General features: G+C 42.2%; 3 protein-coding genes across 5 annotated transcripts; 1 reads left to right on the top strand and 2 right to left on the bottom strand.

Moving 5' to 3' along the window:
• The first annotated feature begins 346 nt into the window (after positions 1-346).
• Positions 347-5,225, top strand: LOC103709737 (uncharacterized). 2 transcript variants are annotated; one of them, XM_008795237.6, is made up of 5 exons: positions 347-511; positions 1,442-1,831; positions 3,352-3,473; positions 4,707-4,901; positions 4,976-5,145. In XM_008795237.6, the coding sequence occupies exons 2-4, from the start codon at positions 1,543-1,545 to the stop codon at positions 4,872-4,874; spliced, it is 579 nt and encodes a 192-aa protein (XP_008793459.4). In that variant the 5' UTR covers positions 347-511; positions 1,442-1,542; the 3' UTR covers positions 4,875-4,901; positions 4,976-5,145. The 2 variants fall into 2 exon arrangements, with proteins under 2 accessions (XP_008793459.4, XP_008793449.4); XM_008795227.5 differs by having other exon boundaries at positions 4,707-5,225.
• Positions 5,226-5,460: 235 nt separating this feature from the next.
• Positions 5,461-7,235, bottom strand: LOC103709748 (tetraspanin-6-like). Its single transcript, XM_008795244.6, has 3 exons — positions 6,472-7,235; positions 6,014-6,333; positions 5,461-5,898 (listed from the first exon to the last, which is right to left on the bottom strand). The coding sequence occupies exons 1-3, from the start codon at positions 6,967-6,969 to the stop codon at positions 5,859-5,861; spliced, it is 858 nt and encodes a 285-aa protein (XP_008793466.1). The 5' UTR covers positions 6,970-7,235; the 3' UTR covers positions 5,461-5,858.
• A 2,851-nt stretch (positions 7,236-10,086) lies between these two features.
• On the bottom strand, positions 10,087-12,635 carry LOC103709757 (uncharacterized). Of its 2 annotated transcripts, none has more exons than XM_008795255.5 (6): positions 12,534-12,635; positions 12,243-12,342; positions 11,659-12,157; positions 10,878-11,562; positions 10,744-10,793; positions 10,087-10,329 (listed from the first exon to the last, which is right to left on the bottom strand). In XM_008795255.5, exons 1-6 carry the CDS (start codon positions 12,559-12,561, stop codon positions 10,321-10,323), a joined length of 1,371 nt encoding a protein of 456 aa, XP_008793477.4. In that variant the 5' UTR covers positions 12,562-12,635; the 3' UTR covers positions 10,087-10,320. The 2 variants fall into 2 exon arrangements, with proteins under 2 accessions (XP_008793477.4, XP_008793485.4); XM_008795263.5 differs by having other exon boundaries at positions 10,896-11,562.
• Between the last annotated feature and the right edge of the window lie 9,736 nt (positions 12,636-22,371).

The following is a 22,371-nucleotide window of genomic DNA, read 5'->3' as shown; positions in this document are numbered from 1 at the left end:
TATAACAAAATACCAGAAAGAATAATACAAAACAATATATAGTATATTTTTCACTTATAGACAAGTAGGAACAGGCACATTTGCTTACACCAAGCATTAGTATATCAATGAGATCGATTGAATTATTAGCTCTAGCAATAGTAATATCTGACTTAGCCCTAATAAGTATCCGAAGATGGCTGCAAGTATGACGAAGGGAGGGCATCGAAAGGGCAAATATCGAGCAGGTGATCGCCATTGGTCGAGCAGGCCCTTCGCGAGGGCTCCCATTGGGCCCTACGATGCCCAGATCTTTCTTTTTGAGAAAGGCCAGGCCCAGATTTTTGATTCCTGTTGGGCCTTATTTGGGCATTGCGAAATCGTAGACGTGCGGCGAGGCGAGCCCTAATTTCGCACAACTGTTCCTACTCTTCTCCCAGACGACCACCCCTCTTCCTCCCCCATGATCTCCGACTGCGGAGCATCGAACACCATCGGCGTCGGTGTCGGCTAACATCAGACCGGATACAAGGTATATTTCACTCTCGCAGCCATGGCGCCCAACCCATTGTCTCTCTCCCTCCTTTCCTCTTTGTTTTTTTTTTTGTTTCCTTTTGTTATGTTCAATGTTTCCGTCTCATTTCCTCTGGTGAAGTATTTAGTTTTTGTTAGAGGAGGCTACTTCTTTGTTTAAAATTAGGGTTTTTTGCTTTAATTACTAATTTCTGTGGTTTTTCCTCGGTACATTGGATTGTAATAGTAATTGAATATCTTGTTTTCGGTAGTTTGTTTATATTTCTCTTCTTTCTAGTCGAAGTTGATTTAACCAAAGGAAAGAAATTGATGGACAATTTATCAGTGCATCACAAATCGATTACTCGATGAAGATTTATTGAATAACTGACAGTAATGTGGTATTCTTCTCTGGACATGGAATTAGGGTTTCCGAATGTATTGTATATGCGTAACACTACGGACATTGAGCAATATAATATGATGAGTGGGGGTTTCAGAATTTTATGTTCGATGCATCCGTTTATTTGCTTTCTTATCTTTGGGCCACATTGTTCTATGCCTTTTTATTTTCTTCACTGGCTCTTTCACTATTTAAATCCGCATCATCAAACTCATGATTTAAGCACCGTTTTTTTTTTTTTTGGCATGGTATTTCATTGTCTTGAATGTTCATAGAATGGTACTCTTTAATCCTCGTAGAAAAATTCCCATACAACACTTTGTTAGTTTTTTAAATTTAATGTGAAATAGATAAGTGAAGTAATCTTTGCCATGCACTCATTATATTTTCGGCAGTTCCTTTCAAGAATTTAATATCCATTTATCTAATGCTTTATCTGTTCTCAGCAATCACTCTCTATTGTTTCAACGCCTTATTGCTAGCATTTGCTTGTTAGATGGCTTTTTAATAGGTGTAACATTGCCTCCTTTCTACTCGTCGTGGCAGATATTCCCGCTACTGTGTTGGTAAACCTGAAACCAGTCAAAGACAAGGTGACAGTTGATAGTCTGCCATTGGTCTACATTGTATAAACAGTTGAGAGAAACATGGCTCTAGCTGGAGTTCTGCGGAACAGCATTCGCCATTTGTCAGCTCGATGTTTTCTGCCTCTTTCAGTCCCACTATCTCAAAAAGTCTTCACTCCTTTGCCTGTTGCTCCCACCAGTGGAGTTTGCCCGACATTTTTATCTGATCTGCACGGTGGCTTGTCTTTAGAAAGATTCTTTTCTACTTCTACAGCAGGTGCAGTTTTTAGCAGCTTGACTGATAATCGATACCCAAAGAGAAGGCCTGGAACAAAGCCTCGACGGAAAAGAAGCAGCCTAAAACCTCCAGGTTTGGATTCAACTCCTCTAATCTGTTTAATTACCTCTTATCTTAAGTTGTGCCTTAGCCTTCTTTGCCAGAACCATGTTCTTTTTGCACATTGGCTTACTTTAATAGTCTAATCTCACATTTGGCAGGCGCACTTGTTCATTGTAGTTAATCATCTTTCAAATTAGTCAATAGCATGTTGAAGTTTGTTGGTAGCTCGTTCTGCATGTAGGCTGATGAATATTCTTAAATAATCTAGATTTCAAGCTTTTTAATATTTTCTCACACTGTTCCCAGAGTCTGGAGCTATAGTTTGTATAATTTTAAGGAGCACAGTTGAAGCATATTATATTGTCATGTAATATCTTTTAAATTATTTTTTTTGGAAAGTTGGATTTGACCATGTGATGAAGTCAGGTTTGACTGAATCTGAATATGAATTAATTTTCTGCTGGATTTTTCTTTAGGAAAAACTGTATGGCTTGATGAGGATTTGTACCATGTTAAAATTGTTTAATATAATGCTGCTTAATCACCAAATTGTTATACTATGTTTGGTTTATAGTGGCATCAGAAAAATATTAGACTTAAAAGTTAAAATACATGGAACCTATTCTAGACATAACAGTTAGAACTAATACAGTTCAATGGGGTCAACAATCTGGTTAGTCCGGTTGGAGCGGGCAGAGCACAACTTTGGTTTGATCTCTGGTCTTTTTTTTTTGAAAACATAATTTAATTGACGAGTATCAGAAGGCACTCATTTGCAGAAGTTCAACCAGCCTGTAAAGTGTAAAAGATAAATGAAAGTTGAAAGCGTTAGGCAGACTCCAAGTAACTGAGATAGGGCTATTTATTTGTTATTAATGTTGTTGTTATCTGAATACTTCCTCTTCCATTATGATCCTCAAAATGCTGAAACTTTCCACAATTTTGTTCATGACTTTTCTTGGGGCTCTGAAAGTGGAATATCTTCCTTTACTTTATCTTGATATATTTTCTTTTCTACTGAGCATCTGGTATGATGACTTCTCTGTTAAATCATGGGTATGCTTGATATAAATCATTTAAGTGACTTATTACTTCTTTTTCATAATCATTTCTAGGTTTTAAGATTGAAGTTTCACATTCATCTTCTTTTTTACTTAACCTTAGTTTGAAAGAATTAATACTCTCAGCATATTTATGTATTTGTAATAATTAGTTTACATTTAACAGAAGTCTCTTGTTGCGTTCCTTTCAAAAGGCTGGTTCGGAGTATGGTTATAATTACTTGAATTGTGAACTGAGGTTAATTCATCCTTCAGGTGCAGCCTGGTAAAACTCTTCCTGAATGTGGGAAGAGTGTTGATGTTCAAAATCATCATCAATGGAAAATTTGTGTAATTCCATTCATGTCTCTAGTCATCACCAGTTTCCGCGAAATCATAACTCTTATAACTTTTTTAATTACCACATGTTGCATGCTAGGTTTTTAAACTGAAAATTTGTTTCCTTTCTGTTTTTGGGTTCATATAGTAATGGTGTGACGAAGATTGCAGGTCCTTATGCTTGGGTTCAGTATGTGCCTGGAGAACCAATACCTAGAAGTCGACCAAATGAAGGAAGTGTCCAGGGAAGGAAACGAAAGAAGCGCATCAAGCAAAGGAAAGCATTTATATTGGTAAGTTTGCAAATAATTTCATCTTCTGGATACTATTCTTGTGTGAGGGAGTATTATTTAATATTCTCGTGGATTTCTTTTATTAGATTCTTTGATTCATTGGTTATTGTTGATTTTATCTTCACTTGGTCAACCATAATGCCATCAATCATCGTTTCCCTTTAGGATTGAAAATTAGTTATGCTTTGGAACCTGCAGTTGCTGCTAAATCAATTTTCACTTATAACGGTCTTGGTAAATCATCCATAAACGTATAAACTAGCAACAATTGCAGGAAATTGAATGGACGTAGGTCAAGTTCTCTCGTATATATGGAATGTTGATAAAAAATAGAAAGACAGTTGCTGCTTTATATACATCATTGTTCTATTCTTGGTTTGATTAGGACTTGGATCAATTCATCAAGTCATTCTTGGATATATTGTAATCATTAGAATATGTGTCAGCACAATTTGGGCATCTGCAATATTGAAGAATCTCCAACCATAGCACATAGACTTTCTAAATTTGCAAGCGAACTGTGGCTCTATATGAATAAGGAAGGAAAGGAAGCATATTTGATAGCAAGAAGAAAATAAGAAGATAAATTAAAGAGTATAGAAGGTGTAAATAGTGAAATTTTTTGCATCTATTTATTTATTTTGATTCTTTTTCGGTATCTTTTTCTTTCTTAGCATGTCATTTCTAAACCTGGAGAATTTTCTCCTTTAGCATCTTTTTTTGTCAGTAAAAATGGAGTGTGGTTGGTATTCTCAGGCGGCATGGTGCCGTAGAAAATCACATATTCTCCTATATATGACTTTATTAAATATTAACTATCTTTTGTGTTTTATGGGGCATGGAATGGGCTCTTCATCCATGCCCCCCTTAGGTTCAGCTAAAAATTTGTTAACAGTGTTTGATAGCCTGAGATTTGCCAACTATTTAGATAAACTGTTTTCTTGTTGGATATAATGTTATATTCAGTATATATAGAGAACTAGTTATAAAGTCATACTCAGCTTTCTATGTTTTACTATTCAAAGACTGATTGCACCTTGGCATTTATTCCTGCATCTCCTTGATTTTTAAAAATATGCTGTCTTACTTGGTTAAATGTGTGTGCTGAATTCTTTTTTGTCTATTGTATAAATCTTTCATCTGTGATTTCCTATCTGCCAGTGTATTGAGGATGATGAACACCATATTATCTGATCTCTTAGCTAATTCAATTGCCCCGTGTTATTTGTGCAGTCTGAGAAAAAGAAACGCAAAGCTCAGTGGGCAGAGGCTAGGAAGAAGAGGGACATGAAGAGGATTGAGAGGAAGATGGCTGCAGTGGCAAGGGAAAAAGCTTGGGCTCAAAGGTTGATAGAATTGCAGCAGCTTGAAGAAGCAAAGAAGGCTGCAAGGGCCGAATAACCCCGTACAACCCATACTTATCAAATGGTACTCGTGCTCTAAACCTGATTGAATATTTTTGCAGCCTTTGGAGCCTGACCTTAATTAGAGGTCCTCTTCAGATAGGTATTTCTGTTGAATGTACGAAGATGTCGCAGTGTTCACAGAATTCATGGGCGAGTAAGCTGCGTGGCAAGTGCTGATTATGATACTCTGATGTAGATTTCATTGCATTTTTCGCATTTCCAAGAATAAAGATTGAGAGATAAGCAACTCTTTGTTTGTCCGACCATCAAGTGCAAGCCTATTGTTTCCCATGTAATGTCACAATACAACGTTGGCAATTGGATGCTTGAAATTTTTTGTAGCTCTCTGGTTATTACTCAGGCTAGAGAGTTATACGATCCTTGGTGAAGACTGAAGAGATGTCGCCGCTGGATTTTAATTAAGATGGTTTGAAGAAAGCAGGGTCTCTGATAATGCTTTGAGAATCGACGTAATGGTCAACCTTGCGTGATGAAGTTCATCTCTCGGTTAAAAAAACCAATATCAAAACGGTAGAAAAGATAAAAACATCGTCCAAGCTTAAACGGAATAATCACAGCGATGGGCATAAGAAGCTAATGGAATTTAATCAAAAAGGCTTACACAACTACAATTGTGCTCGTTTTGTCTCTGTATGGAAGCAAGGATCGATTCTTTTTGTCAACGTTGAATTATCTTAGAATGCATGCTCATGCGTGTATATATATTACATATTGCAAGGATGCTTGCTCTGGACTTCATGGAAAGCAGATGCAGTGGCGATTGAGTGATGATGAAGTATGCAGTCTATCACCTTAGAGTCATCTGGACAACAAATCATTCCATTCCAAAATCCTCCTCAGCATGCATTCCAATGGAGCTTCATCCATCTCCTAGTCATACGCTCAACCAAAATATCTACAGGCCCGAGAAACTCACAACCTTCATGGCACAATCCGGGTCAAAACGAAGGGAAGGGAGCTAATAGAGCTGGTCCCTTCTGTCACGCCACCACCTCCCCCTGCACAACAGGAACAGGTACCATGGGATCAAGTTTTCGAGATAAATTAAAGATGGTATAAGCAAGAAGGAAGGCAGGGGAGGGAATGGTTGAATAATAATAGTGGAGTACGTACCAGTAGTAGTCCCAGCGAGGTCGCATTTTGGACATGTGGTTCTCGCCATAGGGGTACCCGTATTCGGCACGGCGGGCGTTGCGGAGGGCGCAGCAGCCAGTGAAGTAGACGACGAGGAGGAAGACGAGGACGACGACGTTGAGGACGGAGAGCTTGTGCCAGTCCCGCCTTACCTGTTCCAGGACCCCGGCCTTGCACGAGTCGCACTCGTAGCACAGCACGCTCGCCGCGTTGTTCCACCGGTAGCAGTCCGCGTCCTGCGCCGCCACCGCCGCCCCCGCGCTGTACGTGCACGATGTCGGCGGCTTGCAGCACCCGGACTGCACAAAAAAAGTGCAACCTTTTAGAAACTCGTCTCTATTGAGCTCTGCTCTCCCAACGCTTTTCCCCTGTTCTCCATGCTGGAGTTATATAGGTTGGGTTCTTTACCGTCTGATTGAAATTGAATCATAGGTTACCTGGATCGGCGTGAGGTCCTTTTGGAGGTAGTCCAAGGGAGTCCAGAGTACGATGTTGGCGCAGGCCTTGGAGCCCACGACGCAGGCCCTCGCCGCCTGCCAGTACCGGCCCTCCGTGATCCGCCGCCGGAGCCACCGGGAATAGTCCTCCAGGTGGTACTCCCGGTACACCCGGCCGGGCACCTGCACCCCGCCGCCGCGGCCGGTGACGGCGAACCCGAACACCGTCAGGCCGAGGAGCGCCGCGATGAGGAGGAGCATCACCAGGAGGTAGAGCCACAGCGCCCACGCCACGTTGAAGCACGCCCCCACGAACCCCGCCAGCGACACCAGCAGCACCACGAAGCCCAGCACCAGCAGCGGCTTCTGCAGCAACGACTCGCACGTCTTCGAGCTCCGCGCCAGCCACAGTCCCCCGCCGATGATCGGAATCGACGCCAGCAGCGACAAGAGGTTCAGGTACCCGATCACCATGTTGCTGCATCGGTACATGGCCATCTCCCCTCCTCTCTCTCTCTCTCTCTCTCTCTCTCTCTAGATTGGCTTCTACTCGCTTCTTTGCTTGCTTGCTTGCCTTCTTTCTTCTGATTGCTCGGTCTGAGAGCGGGTATTACTTTCCGCTTCTTCTTCTTTCTTCATGGGCTGCTTTACTAATGTGGTTCTGCTTTTTCTGAAAACAAGGCGAGCCTTCTGCAATTTTGTAGGGTGGTGGATGTATACCTCGGTGCTTCCCTCTTTCTGGGCCAAAGCTTTGTGAACAGGATATTCGACTTCTGGGTGCCTTGTGCGGGTCTTCATTTCTTAAATGCTAAGTAATAATGGAGGGAGGTAGTTCTTTTTGTTTGTGTCTTGGCTTTATGGACTTTTTTCTGGCTTTACTATGGATTGTTAGTGGAGTTTCAGCTATTGTTACTTAGTGCATATAATGGTGCTTTTGGGGAGATAAGATCTGAGACTTAGCAGCATACTTTTGATAACAATAGACCACGCTCCGATCGCTTTATTGCTTTAGGTTGACGTGTTCGTAGTGTCCAAAAGAATCCAGATATGAAGGCATGAAGCGACGTATGCTCGATTATGGGGGTCGGGCACGGCATGCCAATTCCGGCAATGAGGAAACCACGACCCGTTCCGTCTGTAGTGACTTTTGGATTGAAGGGAACTTGGTTCGATCTTTTTACAGTTCCGGTTAGCTCAAAGAATTTAGTTCAAACTCTTAGGGGTCCAGGTTAGGCCCTTCGTGCAAAAAAAAAAAAAAAAAAAAAAGAAAAAAAAAAAAAACATCAAAAGTTCTTCGGCACGCTGGAGTGCAGGGTCCACTTTGGGTGTTGCAATTCGAAACTTGGAAAGTTTCTGTAAGATTTGATAGCACTATGAGCTCCTATTTGGGACGTTTTTTTTTTTGTTTTCATTTTTTTTGTTCTATTCCTTCCTGTCATCGGATTAAATTAGCTGAATTTCAGGTTAACTGTGATATATTTTCTTCCTCTCTTTATTTTGTTCTTGTAATAATTTCTCTTTCCATTTTAAGATTAACTAGAAGCTGTAAGTGTCCGAACTCTTTCAGTTATGTGGTTTAGGAAGATCCAAATTGGTGTAATTCATCACAAAATGGACTTCAATTTCTATTTTCTATAGCATAGTAATTGGAGAGAGAAATTGATTATAAATAAGTGCTTGGGCGTGCTTTTTGTATGAGAATTTAAATCGATCTCTTTTTTCTAGAAAAAAAAAACAATCTTTGTAGACCTGTCGCGAAATGTTGATGACAAGTTCAAATCATTTCTCAGGGAAGTTGCTTTCAGCAAGACATGGATTTATTTCTAACTGAAAATTATTTTACTGCACCTCTAACACGGAGGCAAGGAAGAGTAGATCCATCTCTCTCCCTTTTTTTTTTTTGGCAGGATGTAGATCCATCTCATTAATGGAGGCACGAGTTTATACTCATTATTTTCTCAAAGCTTATTACCTCATTTTACATTACATTTCCAAAAACAAATTCACTCTGCATGGTCCATTGAAAATAACTATACCTCCTCTACTGCTCAGCACTCAGGAGGAGTCCTCTGAAAGAGTTGTGTTGGTTCTTCCTTCTCTTCGCCAACTTTTTTATGACTCTGCTAGCTATACTCATGCTAGACCTGTGTGAGCAATCGTTGTACCAAAAAAATGAAATAAAAATAACTATAGATTTTCCTATGAATGTTATGTGCTTGGTGATGTGCTTATTATTTAATCTACCATGCAGCTTCTCTATAATCTCTCATGTTCGGAGCTTTTACATTTTTCAGTGTTCCCAAACAACCATTAAGCTTGGGGTTCATTATGCCAGATTGATTATTTATGCCTTGTTAATCCACCTGCCAGCTTCTCTATAATCTCTCATACAGTAGGAGCTTTCAGATTTTTGCAGTTTTCCTAGATGACCATTAAGCCTGGTGTTCGTTAAGGTAAAATTGTGTAGTTCAAGCAAATGGAATACTGGCTACTCTCCACTAGTAGTATCACCTTGTTGATCTAAATCCCTTTGTTGCTTGAACTGGAGATTATCTTATCAACCAACAGGCATAATGAGAAATTAGATGCATGTGATCCACAAGCTCTGCCACTTCACATACTTTCTGATTTGCGGTACTTTTTTTTTTGAATTTTATTGCAATCAATTATAAGCCTATCACTGGCTATCCGTATCTGTTAATTTGACAAAGCTTATAACTAGCGACAATTCAGTAAAGCCTATTGATCATCCAGCACCAAATTTGTCTAAATTAAATTATGTTTTGGCAATTATTTGATAAGATTGCACTATATCAATTGGACTCTCTTGATCCATCAGAAATATCAAGGTCCTTTGGACAATTTATTAATTTAGTTTTATGGCATATAACCTCTAATAAAAATTCTGACAGTTTTTTCTAATAAAAAAAGTCTTGAAGAAGGGTTTAAGACCCTTCCATCTCAGAATTTATTAGAGAGGCCATCTTAACATTCTCTTGCACTTATGCAGTTTTAATGCTAATGGTTAACAGTATTGGAGAGGCCATCTTCTTTTAACCTTTTCTTTTGCTGTCAAAGGCCAGGCCAAAGTATTCTTATGTATGTTGTGGGAAAATGGAACATGATTATTTGATCTAGATCCATCAAGGCTGTGGGATTATTCCCCTAGGAAGAGGTAACTCAATGAGTAAGAGCCTCTTTGGAGAGCTGATCAGCCTTCAGATTGGCCTTCTTAGATACATGAGTGACAATGACAAAGCCAAAACTTTGAAGAAAAAAAGTAGAGCCTTCTTTTCAACTTATTAGCATACAAACAGTAATAATATAAAAACACTCACCATGAGAGATCCCATGAGACATCTTAGTTCTTGGGGACCATCATAGGCAGTGAAGCTCTCAATGTTTCAAATTCGAACTGATCAACAATAATGAAGAGTGAAATCTCTCTTACTAATTCAACATGAATACTAAACAGTATATGAGTTTAGAATCCTGATGCATCAATGAATGGTTGTAAACTATAAAAGAAATCCTCTTAGCCTTAGGCCATCATGATTTTCTAGAAGGATCCTGTTCATAAACTAAGAGCAGCTGCATTCAGATATATCAAGTGCATTTGCAACAAAAGCCAAATCCATGCGAAATAGCATATCCACACCATTTACACCAATCAATCAATCAGTGTCCTCTCATCTATGTCATGGAGGCAAATTACAAACTTACACTTCCAGTTGAAGCTGCAAAACATTCCATACAAACTAAAAAACCACACACACACTAAATAATATAATCAGGGGCACAGCTACAGCTTAAATCTTCTGCAAATTCAGTCGCATCTGAGTCCCATGGCTATGCACTCTGTAAAGATGGCATAAAGTTCATATTTCTAAGCAACATAATAATCAGCAAACCCAGCTGATGCAAGTAGACAACTGATGATGTAAGATGTAATCAACTAGGAATGCGTGTTAGGGGGAAAAAGGATTTATCAAGAAATGTATGCTTTTAAAAGTATCCCTTTCTCAAATACATATGATGCTTCATTGCAGAATAAGTACATATTCTAGCTATTACTAAGCATGATAAGTCCATGAAATGAGAAAATCAGAGTGACATAAAATTCTTGATAAACTATACTACCTAGTTCAGTTTTCTAAATGGGCATGCAGAATGATGCACAACCGGCTAGGTGGAGAAGCAACATGTAACATCACATCTTTTTGGAGGATATGGTTCCTTAAAAGGTCGAGCAAAACATATAGAAGTTCAAACCTGATTAGTCATTGCATCTTCTCCAAATACATCAGAATTAAAATTGTCACCTGACATGTGAAAGAACACAAGATCAAAATAGAAGTAGTCGAACATGAGAAATGCAGCACAAAGAAATAGTACTGTCTAATTACTTGAATTGTAGTCACTACCCTTCAAATCTTCCTTGTCTTTGCTCCTAAGCTGACCACTCCCATCCCTTTTACCTCCATCTTTTACATTAGTCTTCATTTGCCCCCTAACAGAGAACTTCAGCCCTGCTTGGTTTTTCTTTGCTGAAATCCGACCCTTGTCAGCGGAACCACTCTGTGTCCTGGTATTCAAAGATGAACCTTTCATGGAGAGCCCGGTGCCTTTATTAGACTTTTCCTCCAAAGATTCATTAGCACATACATGGGAAATGATCATGGCCTCAGAATTCTTATTCTCAGGAAAGCGGTCTTCAGATGTGTTGATTGCTGGCTTTGCCTCTGTACATTCCTCAGTGACAGAACCACCTTTCGGATCAGTAGTATTAGCATCCATATCCCGGAGAGGTGCGTCCTCTGTTTCATCCACTACTGGGTTATCATCACCATCATATTCCAAACAGCCATCTTTATTCGTCTCACAGATTGTTAACTCTTCTCCTGCATCAGGTTTGGGTTCCTCCTCATCAGCAAAGATAGCATCAAACTTATCGAGATTATAGGAATGAGCATTCGCTTCATCATTTGATAGCCCATAAGCCTTGAAAAGATCAGTCCACAAAGATTCAGCAGAACCGACTCGGTGTCGTGCCGCATAATGTTTGAGCTCCATCTGAAGTTTGTGAACCGGCTGACAAGTAGAAACATGAAAGAGTGATAATTTAGACCTATGGTTACCATCATAAGAAAGAAAATGGAAGAAGAAGAAGAAGAAGAAGCACCGAACCTGGGCTTGGCACTCCAACGCAAGGCGGAAGAATGCAGCTGCAACGGAATGCCTCCCCACAGACTCCGCCAGCTTCACCTGAGCGAGCCAATATGATGAGGACTCCAGCTTGTCAAGCCTGCACTTGCTGCAGTTCTGCGCGCTGTGGTATGGCGTGCCCAGCACTGCGGACTTGATCGAAGACATCGGGGTGCAGATTCCTTCCTGCTGGGCAATCTTTTCATCACCATCGGCAGCTGCTGCCACTGGATCTTGGAAGCACACATGCTGATGCTTCTTGGTGCTGGTCTTGGCATTACTAGAATCGCTACCGGCGGCATTCTCGTTTGCCTTTCGGTCCTTTCCGGTTACAGCTACGGCGGGGCCCTCCGTTTTGACTGGTTTCGTGGCGTTTCCGGAAGGTTTCCATGGCTTGCAGGTTTTGGTTGATGAGGGCTTCGATAGAGACTTCTCGACCGGCATGTTCGTGCTTCGAGCGACACCGAAACCACGCTTTGGCCTGGAAACGAAAAACTTCACGAATGACGAAGAGAATATGTGAGAATGAAATGAATGAACGAGTTCAGATCAGGATCTTCTGATACCTGGTTGGAGCAGTAGTGAGGGTTTGAGATGTTGGTTTCTTGGAAGATTTGATTCGTTCGCCATCTTTTGTGGTGGAGTTTGCTGCTGGCCGGCGTTTGCCTGAGCGATGCATCAGACCCCAAATAGGAAGGTATCAAGAAGGAAATTATATGAATGCAGCACACACGCGATTCATTAATAAATATGCCGCTACTGAGTGGAAACTTTGTGCAATAATTTCTTCATAAAAGGTAAATACGGGAGATTAAGGATTCGTCAATGGATTCAGAAGGGGGAGAAATAATAATTACCAGGGAAGGGGGTGGGATGGACATCCATGGCGACCGCGAAAGCGAGCGCGTGGGAGGGAGGGAGACGGGATTTGAAATTTTTCGAACGAGGAGGGTACGCTCCGCAGGGCGCTAAAATGGAAGATCATTGGTTCGGATGTCCCTCCTGAACAAACCAGTTTAGAAGATACTGTCTACGTGTGGATTTCTAGTTGGACTACCTGGAGACATTCTTTTGTCAGGGACCCGAGCAATTAAATCCGCGACAAGTACGCTACGGTTTAACGCATCGTCTCGGGATCGGCAGTTGGGGCGCCGGCTCTGGTTCTATTGGAGAGCACTTGCCCACCTCCTTGCAGGTGAACTCAATTATCGATTAATGTCTACTGGGAGCCTTGGGGTTATAAGCTTGAAACTGAAACATAATGTCTTGTATCCAGGAGTTCTATTGGTAGATATCAACTTAAGTCTTGGTATGAGGTTGAACCTTGGTGCAAGGATAGCCTTGCTCAATTATAATTTAAAGATAATAAGTAAGTTTAAAACATAAAAATAGCATTTCCATATGCAGAATAAGACTGCATGTCTCTATTTTCTGAAAATTTTGTAATGATGGAAGTCTCGTGTACTAGGTTATTCTTTATCAATTTACCTCTAAGAGGCTGGAATTAACTTTTTTGAAAATAAGCTTTGCCAAGGTGAGTCTGCAGTAGAGCAAATCTAATCAAACCGATCTTTGCATTGATGTTTAGGCCGTGTTTTGATGCCCAGATAGATAGATGATGGAAGAGTATATGCTCTAAAAAGAAGTGTTTGCATTTATGGAGGAAAAAATTTCCAGTAGAGAAATCACGTAATAGATGATTTCTAAAAATCTTTCAAAATCTTTAATTTTCTGGATAATGAATCCGTGGGCTGCTTCAGTTGAGTAGGAACTTTTTTTTTTTTTCTCTCCATGCACAATCTGTTCCCTCATGACTTGATTGATTTCATCTCACAGATAACTTGTCTCAGTGTGAATTTGAAGTAGTCTTTCTCAGCCCAACAAAAATTATAACTATTAAAACTCATTTGGATTTGATCATACTAAATGAGGCATGCATTTCAAAGGCTCCAAATAGATGTGGGTTATTTTAAAGTAATGATCATTATGGTGTCAATGTCTTAATAATTATTTGGTACCCCCCCCCCCCCCCCCCCCCAATTGGACGGAGTTCTGATCCTCCTAAAAGGGGAGGCGACGAGGAGGAAGAAATGAGGGTTGTAGGGCCCATAGAAGATAGTTGGCAATTCCGGCGCAAGCAGAAACGCGTGAGGGACCGAGTGATGCAGGACGGAAGTACGGATTGAAATACAGAGAGAAAGAGGAGAAGAAGAGGGGAAGAAGAAGGGAAGGAGGAGAAGAGGAGGAGGAAGAAGAAGACCAATTTTCATTCATTAATTCATTAAAACCCTAAACATGAGGATGGACCCATATATATAGGGTCACAAAATAACAAATAAACCCCTACAAATAAAATAATTCCAAAAAGCTCCTAAAATGACAATATGCAAATAAACCCAATCAACATAAAATAAATCAATCTAAAATAAAATCAGGCTGGCTGAATCGGCTGGAACCCGCTGAGCTGGCTGGATCCTGTGGCGACCGGCTGACCTGGCACTGGTGTCCGCACCAACTCTCCTCGGGTGGAAAGAAGTCGACCTCGACGAAAGCGGCTCGGTAAAGCCCCGGTAGTACTCCAACAAGTCCGGGTCAATCAGCGGTATCTCCTCGCGCTGGATCCAAGTGTAGCCGGACCTTGGTCGTCCTCGCCAACGAACCAGGAAATGTTGGATGCCTCCATCACTGGTAAAAACTATTTGCTCGGCTAAAATAGAATCAATATACTCTTTTTGTGCTCGATGGAGGGTAAAAGGAAACGAAGATGGCATGGAATCAATAATAGGATAAACATCAGGCGCAGGAGAGTGTGCAGCAAAAGAGTCATCAGGGATTGCAACCAAATCTTTAATATTAATAGTAAGGCTATGACCGAAATCAAATGGAAAGTCAATGGCATAGGCGTCAGTGCCATCCTTGTGCAACACCCTGAATGGTCCAATACTAAGAGACTGCAATTCCTTAAGATGGATCATTACGTAACCCCAAGTTTGAAATTCTTTAGCACGGAAATCAGCTTGCATCGGATACGGAGCAGTACATGCATGAATGCCCTTATGGATTTCCTGATACAACTTATGAATGTGTTGTGTAAATGCATATGCAGGCTCAGAAATCCTAACATCAATTTCGATGGGTTGTGCGGGGGCATAACCAACTACACTCATGGTAGACTGGTCAAACTCGTTATCTGACTGTGCAAGCGAGCTAGGTGGAGTGTGGGTGCATCCTAGGGTTTCAGGTTTGTCATCACACTCTTCCTCAATGTCCTGAATGTCATCGAGGTTTGGTTCATAGATTTGCTCCTCTAAGTCATCTATGTCACCTCCCTGCTTTTGCTGAGCAATAACGAAAAATTTGTTCGCACATTGGGAGGTAACGTGACCAAAACCTTGGCATTTGTAACACCGAATTTTGGAATGTGGTTTGGGAGGCTCACCAAGCATTCCCTTGCCATTAGTGTTGCGGCCTGTGACATGGGCAGTAGGAGGGGGCCTATGAGTAGTGGACCCTACAGAAGGTTTGGACCCTAAGGAATTAAGGCCGGTGGGAGTGCTCCGTGTGTCAGGGCGCCTTACAAATGTGGACTGAGTGTTCCATCGATTTAGGAGATCGTCTTGGTAGTTAAGGGGCAGGTATTTTTCTTTAAGTCTCTCTTTCATCTCTACCCAATCAGTTACTTCATGTTGATGTCTCCTAGCTAACAGATGTTCGGTACTTTGCCAGAAAAGTTTAGCTCGACCAATGAGTTTCATTCTAGCGAATCGAACTTTTTTGTTCTCAGACAGATTGTACCACTCAAAAAAGTGGTCCATTTCATGCAACCAGTCTGAAAAGATCTTTGGGTCATTGCGACCATCAAAGGTAGGGGCTTCAACCCGGATGCCTTTCGTCACATCTTCAACATGTTCACGAGGTTCACTGGGTTCTACGTTATGTCGGTAACCTCTACCAATAATAGAGAAGGGACCAGATCCTCTAGGGTGAGGGTAGGCATGATGATGACCTGGAACAGACCTATTACCAAACTTGCCCTGCCGAACAGAGCCTTGTTGTTTTAAAATTTGTTCTAGGGTTTCGTCCTCATCAACACCCGGTAAATGGGGAGTACTAGCTCTTTGGGATTCAAGAACCCTTTGAGGTGAAACCTCAATTGAATCGAGTCGGGCATTAACTTGGGTGGACATTGTGGTTAGGTCATGAATTTGGGCGTTGTTTGCTTGGACTTGGGCATTCGTATTTTGGACTTGAATATCAGTGTCGTGGATAGCTTTTAATAGGGCTTCAATTTTGGAATCCATGCCTAATTGGGACTCAGGATGAGATGCGTCACGACCACTACGTAGATGCATAAAATGAATGTCAAAATGTATGATCCGACCAACTATAAATGTTCCTAAGTAGACCTAATGCATGAAATGAATTCAAAATTGCAAAATAGATACTCAATATAATCGGAAGCTAACTCAAGCAATTGAAATTGGCTTTGAATTACGTAACAAATTCAGATAAGTAGTTGCAGCCAAATAGTACTAGTTTTCAGTGTGTTGCAGGGTTGCACAGAGCCTCAAAGAACTTCCAAAGATTAGGTAGCCCTACAATTAATAACAAAGACAGGCCACTACTAGGGTTTTGGTGTTGTTTGGAGTGGATGTGTTGAATTTTTTAGGAAGCAATATCAATAGAGCACATAAGAGTTAATTCATTCTAAATTTAGACAAACAAATAAAATTTGCAGTAAAGGAAGAAACCTGACCTGGGTTGGGGTGACGACCAGAAAACCTGCACTGTAAGTAGGCTTGTCAAACGGCTCCAATTGGGGTTGATCTCAGCAACACGGCAGGTCGAAATGGGCTCTGCAGTGGCGTTGCAGGCCGACGGGCTTGGGCCTGTGAGGAAGAAATCGGATTGGGCCCGGTGTTTAGGGCCTGAGAGTCGGGCCCGGTGGATTCTTTGGGAGTGCGGGCGCGGGCCCGATGAGAGAATCGGCTACAGAGAAAATGAAGGTGGGGTGGGAGGTGAGGTGGATTCGGCCATGAAGGAAGAAGAAAGGGGAGGAGAGATGGGGTTATCTTTGATCCCACAGAGGGGAGGGGAGGTGCGATCAGTGGAGGCGGAGGCGGTTGCAGCACGGGGGCGGCACTGCGGAGGCGGTTGCAGCACGGGGGCGGCACTGCGGTGGAGGCGGAGGCGGTTGCAGCACGGGGGCGGCACTGCGGTGGAGGCGGAGGCGGTCGCAGCACGGGGGCGGCGCTGCGTGCGGGCGGCAGAGGAAGAGGGCGGCGCTGCGTGCGGGCGGAGGGGAAGCGGCGACGTCGGAGACGGAGGTGCGTTGAGGTGGGGCGGCGTTGTGCGCGAGCGAAGGCGAAACAGCAAGGCGGCGAGGGCGGTGCTGCACGGGAGGTGAAGTGGCGACGGATCTCAACGGTGGCAGGGGCGGCGAGGCCGGAGGGGCGGCGGCTGCAGCGGCTAGGGTGGAGCGGCGCTTCACGGGCGGCGGCGACGGCGAGCGAACAGAGGGAGAAGATGAACAGAGGTAAGTTTTTTTTTTTTTTTTTTTTTTTTTTTTTCTCTTTTTTTTTCTTTTTCTTTTCTTTTCTTTTTTTTTTTTTTTTTTTTTAACCCGATTGGGTTCGAGTTAGCGGGTTGTGGGCTAACGGGTGTGAAGCTTACCCGTTAATCAATTTTAAACCTCCCGACGGTTCGAGAGGGTTCTCCGACCCTTGCGGCGGCGGCTGCGGGGCGGGGCTCCGATGGCCGTGGCGGAGGGCGGTGATCTCGGCTGCGGCTCCGTGTACCGCGGCAACGGGCGGCGGCCAGTGGCGTGAGGGACCTTCTCCGGCCGACTGTGGACCGCGTGGTTGGAATCCTTGGCGGCGTTGCTAACGGGGGAAGGGCACATCCCGGTGGTGCTCAGTGGAAGGGGAAGTGGGGTGCTCGGTGGAAGGAGAAGCAGCGGCCGGCGGTGAGACAGAGGAGGTGGAGCACGGCGAAGGGTACTGCTTGGCGGAGGCGAGCGGGGTGGTGTGGCGGTCTTCCTCTCCCGTATCCGGCCACAGACGGTGGCGGCAGGTCGCGGCCGAAAGGGCTTTCCGTCGGACCAGGGGCGGCGGGTCTCCGTAGGTCGCGGTGGTCTCCGGTGGTGAATCGGCCGCGAGCGTGCCCTCCTCCGGGTGGGGCGGCCACGAGCGGGCAAGGGAACAACAGGAGCAGTGGAAAGGCAGGCCTGCTAGAGGTGTCGGCCTTTTCTCCTCTGGAAAACAGGAGGGTTTTCTTCTCTGTTTTTTTTTTTTTATCTGATGAGAACCGAGAGGGAGGGAACGTGGGCAGTTGAGGGAGGAGAGTGGTGAGGTGAGGCGGTGCAGCAGGCCAAAAGTGGAGGTGGCGGAGGTGATCCGTTCTAGGATCTCCGGGCTTTGGCGACAGAGGCAAAGCCGAGGCTCTGATACCAAAGCTGATGCAGGACGGAAGTACGGATTGAAATACAGAGAGAAAGAGGAGAAGAAGAGGGGAAGAAGAGGGGAAGAAGAAGGCAAGGAGGAGAAGAGGAGGAGGAAGAAGAAGACCAATTTTCATTCATTAATTCATTAAAACCCTAAACATGAGGATGGACCCATATATATAGGGTCACAAAATAACAAATAAACCCCTACAAATAAAATAATTCCAAAAAGCTCCTAAAATGACAATATGCAAATAAACCCAATCAACATAAAATAAATCAATCTAAAATAAAATCAGGCTGGCTGAATCGGCTGGAACCCGCTGAGCTGGCTGGATCCTGTGGCGACCGGCTGACCTGGCACTGGTGTCCGCACCACCGAGTGGTCGTCAAAATTCAACTTAGCCGTAGTAAGAAGAAAAATGGCGTAGATATTCTTGTTGTTGCTGCAGTTCTTCGCTCTTGGTTTTATTCTGAAGGACGAGTTGACTGCGTTGCCATGGAGTGAATGCTCGGTCCTGTTTTTTTTTTTTTTACTCGATGCTTCAGATTCTTCATGAACTGAGACCAAATGCCAAGATTTTTAATTAACAGGAAATGACAAATGAAAATAATCAAGAAGGTATTTTTTTTTTTTTTCTAACCCTGGGGAAACCTTCACCCTCACAAAATATGGTGGGCATGGAGGGCTATGTTAGCTACCTGCAGGCAGATTGTGGGAATCGGCCCAAATGAACTTGTCCCGAATTAAAGTCGGCAAGCTCAACCAACTTTAATTCGAAACTTCAAAAAGAAAAAAAAAAAAAATAGAACAGTGGAAACCACCCTCCGTGTGCTTATCCGACGAGCAAATCCAAATTTGAGCCTCCATCCCTCTATTTTTGGTCGAATCAAGATTTTCTTTGATATCCATTTCTATCGGCCGCCGCTGCCGTCGGCTAGCCATTGACCTCTTGCCGCTCTGGCCTAACAACCATTAGCCCTCCCCCGGTCTCTTCTCTTCCATCTTTTCCCTCTCTTCCCCTTCCCATTTTCACCTTTTTCTTCTTCCTCTAATTTCTTCCTTTTCTTCCCATTTTTTTCTTATTTATTAGTTTTAAAGAAAATCCTCTTTTCCCTCCTTGTTGTTTTAGACTGGTGGATTGGGTAAAATGATTTATTCATATCACCGATGAATCAAATTTAGGCCTCAGATTGAACTTAAGTCGAGGCTCTCTCTTCTTTCTATCTTTATAGGTTGATCCAGATCGAGTCAAAATTTATTTAATTAGTCTACTTTACTTTTAATTGATGAATTAGATCGAACCCAAGAACTCTAATTCGATTAGGTGAAAATCCAGATCCGAATAGCAAGGAGGTATGATCAAGATTGATTCCTTTGCATTCAGGTAATCACAAACTCCACCTTCTTCAGAAATACATGTGTCAGTGTTAAATTATAAGTAATTATTGATTCGTGGGGTTGTCGAGACCTGGGGATATTAGACTAAATTTATTGGTCTAGATATAGATTGGACCCTATTATAGGACATTTCAAGTTATATAGTGCCTTATAGAAGTCTAATAAGATACTTGATTATTTTAGGTTTTTGGATGATTTTTTTTTTTTGCTTAGTGAATTTTGAGAGATTTTAGAGCAGAAATTGTAAGTTACCTCTACCTCTAGTATTTAATCATTCAAATGATTTAATCTACATTATTTGGGAATTAGTCTATTGCTATTAATTTATGGTTAAATTAAGTACTACATGCGTTGTGCATGAAAATGATTTGTAAACTATTGGATCAGGTATAATATGATTTATTTAGACATGAATTATAATTTATTGCATCGATAAATATACTGATATTATATATGTTATGTGTTGATTTTTTGCTATTCTCTAGTCCAAATATGATCTCACAAGCTTAGGATCTAGTCTCCTTTCGGGCCTCCAGTAGGGCGATCACTAACACATGCCGGCTGAGCGCGTGTTCTAATTAGGAGCTAGTTTTTTTTTGGACCTAGCCAGTCAAGGCTGATAGCTTGTATATGCTATTAGAAGCATGTATCTCTATATAATTTTAGAGTTAGTTTCTTTTCGACCCTCCAACGGGGCGATCACTAGCATATGATTGGTGGACAGCATGTTATAGTCGAGATCTAGTCTCTTTTGGAGCTTGCGACAGGCCAATCATGGCTATAGTCATAAGTATAAGGAGAGTGAGTCCATCAGTATTTGATTTAAAAATTTATGTTGGTTAAACGCATCATCTTCAAATCTATTGACAGACTTGATATGTTCATCGGCGTGCTATACTCATGGAAAATCATACAAACTGGATATATATGTGTGTGTGTATATATATTACAATATATTTAATCGTACTGGAAGTTTTGGTAACTTACTGGGCTGCGAAGCTCATCACCTCTTTTCTAAATCAAAAAGTAGGCTTTGCATATCTTATGGGTTTAAACCTTATAGATGTACAACCATTTGTCACGTGCTTGGTTAGAGCCATCTAGCCAAGGTGTGACACAAATCCGAAGGACTTTCAGGTGAGTATTGGGCATGGTGAGTTGGCTTCACCGTCCTTGGCTTTTTTTACCACCATCAATAAAAAACAAAATCTTTTCGAATAAATTTATGATATTGTCTAAAAAACCCATTTTTTTGCGTTTTAACTCCATATTGGCTGTTTATGATAATTAACTTCATAATAGATGGTTATGTTAATTATTGTAGTTTTTTTGTTGATTTAAACAATTACCATGATTTGCAAGAACGAAATTATTAAGATCATATGTCCATCAAAAAATGCCTATAAGCACTTGGCAATGGCTTGCCGTCTTTAGAACCATAGAACCATAACAAAGCATAAATTTAAAATAAGAATGCTGAAGTAACTCAAGAAAAGATATCACGCGAAAAGCTATTCGGCTGGTGGAGTGCACTCCCATTTCCCCACTTGAACTGGTATCATCGATCGTGCGATCCAGTGAACCAAAGTGAATGGTGCAAGCCAGCTAGGTGACTTTTGACTTTTCGAAGTTACAGTAACACGGCTCAACTTACAAATGACCATAAAATGGAGAAGACAACGTCAACGTAGTAGAGAAGAGTATCACTTTATCATATCATTTTAATGTATCATTTAGCAACCTATCATACTTTATAACGACACGAGGCCAATAACAAGGTCAAGGAAGAAACATTACATTCTTATTTCATATGAATCGTAGCTATATAGCATGATATGTGTCGGTCCTGCTTGATATGATTTGAGAAAGAAATTTGCTGCTTGCCACTTAAGTTTTCGAGAATACATGTTCATGACAATCGAGAATAATATCAGGGTAAATTATACCAAGATTAGAGAAACAGCATTGTCTCATTACCTCTAGCAAGTCACAACTACCATGATGTGTGTTGGCTAAGACGCATGTTTGGCGTGGAATAGAAGAGGAATTAGTAGCTTGCCACCTAAATTTCAGGGGATACTTTAAGGCATAAGTGTCAGAGACACATATGCAACTAACAAAAAATTGTATCATGGTGATAGCTTGTTCCCATCTAAACCGGATGGTAGCTCAGTGAAACGGAGCTTTACTTATAATCAAGTGGTTTCAAGTTCGAAATGCATGGGCGTCGATTAAATTATGGAGACCGGATGTTCCCTGATCGGACACGGGGTTTGGAAAGGCTACTAGTCCACTGGTAGCCTCGGTGGTGCCAGGTGTGATGTACTCACACGGAGGGTTCGTGCTGGAGCCCAAAGGGGTATCCGAGTTGGGCCCATAGGGGAGGGAATGAGTAAAACCGGCCGGAATGCCCAATATACGATCTTTTCTGTCTGCATCGAACATTCTCCGGGCAGGGTGGGGGCCCAGTGGGGGCTGCTACGCGGGGGTGGGTTTGTCCCTTCCTCCCCTCTTCCCCTTTTCTTTAGCAAAAAAAAAAAAAAAAACTGGGTGGTGTTTTTTTTATGGTACAACAACTATTCAGGCTAACCTAGCATGAGGCAACCAACAAAGCCAAGGAAGAAAATATGACACAGGAGTGGAGAAACAGTTACATAACATGTTCAGAGGACATCTTTGAAGTGTTGAGTAGCAAAAGCGACGACATAGTCAGCATCCCTATTCATTTCTCGGTATACAAACACGGCCTGAAAGGCGCTGCATTCGCGCGTTAGCCGACAGATATCACACAGCAAGGGGTGTCCATCTCTCCTCCGTTCCTCGGCCGTGTCCACTCAACTACCGTAGCTGA

This window comes from Phoenix dactylifera, chromosome 8 (genome assembly GCF_051530095.1).
Source record: "Phoenix dactylifera cultivar Ajwa chromosome 8, Ajwa_hap1_PhDact_Kaust_v1.1, whole genome shotgun sequence".
NCBI classification, from domain to species: Eukaryota; Viridiplantae; Streptophyta; class Magnoliopsida; order Arecales; family Arecaceae; genus Phoenix; species Phoenix dactylifera.
Note: the sequence above shows the minus strand (reverse complement) of the source record. Positions and strands in the feature narration are given on the sequence as shown.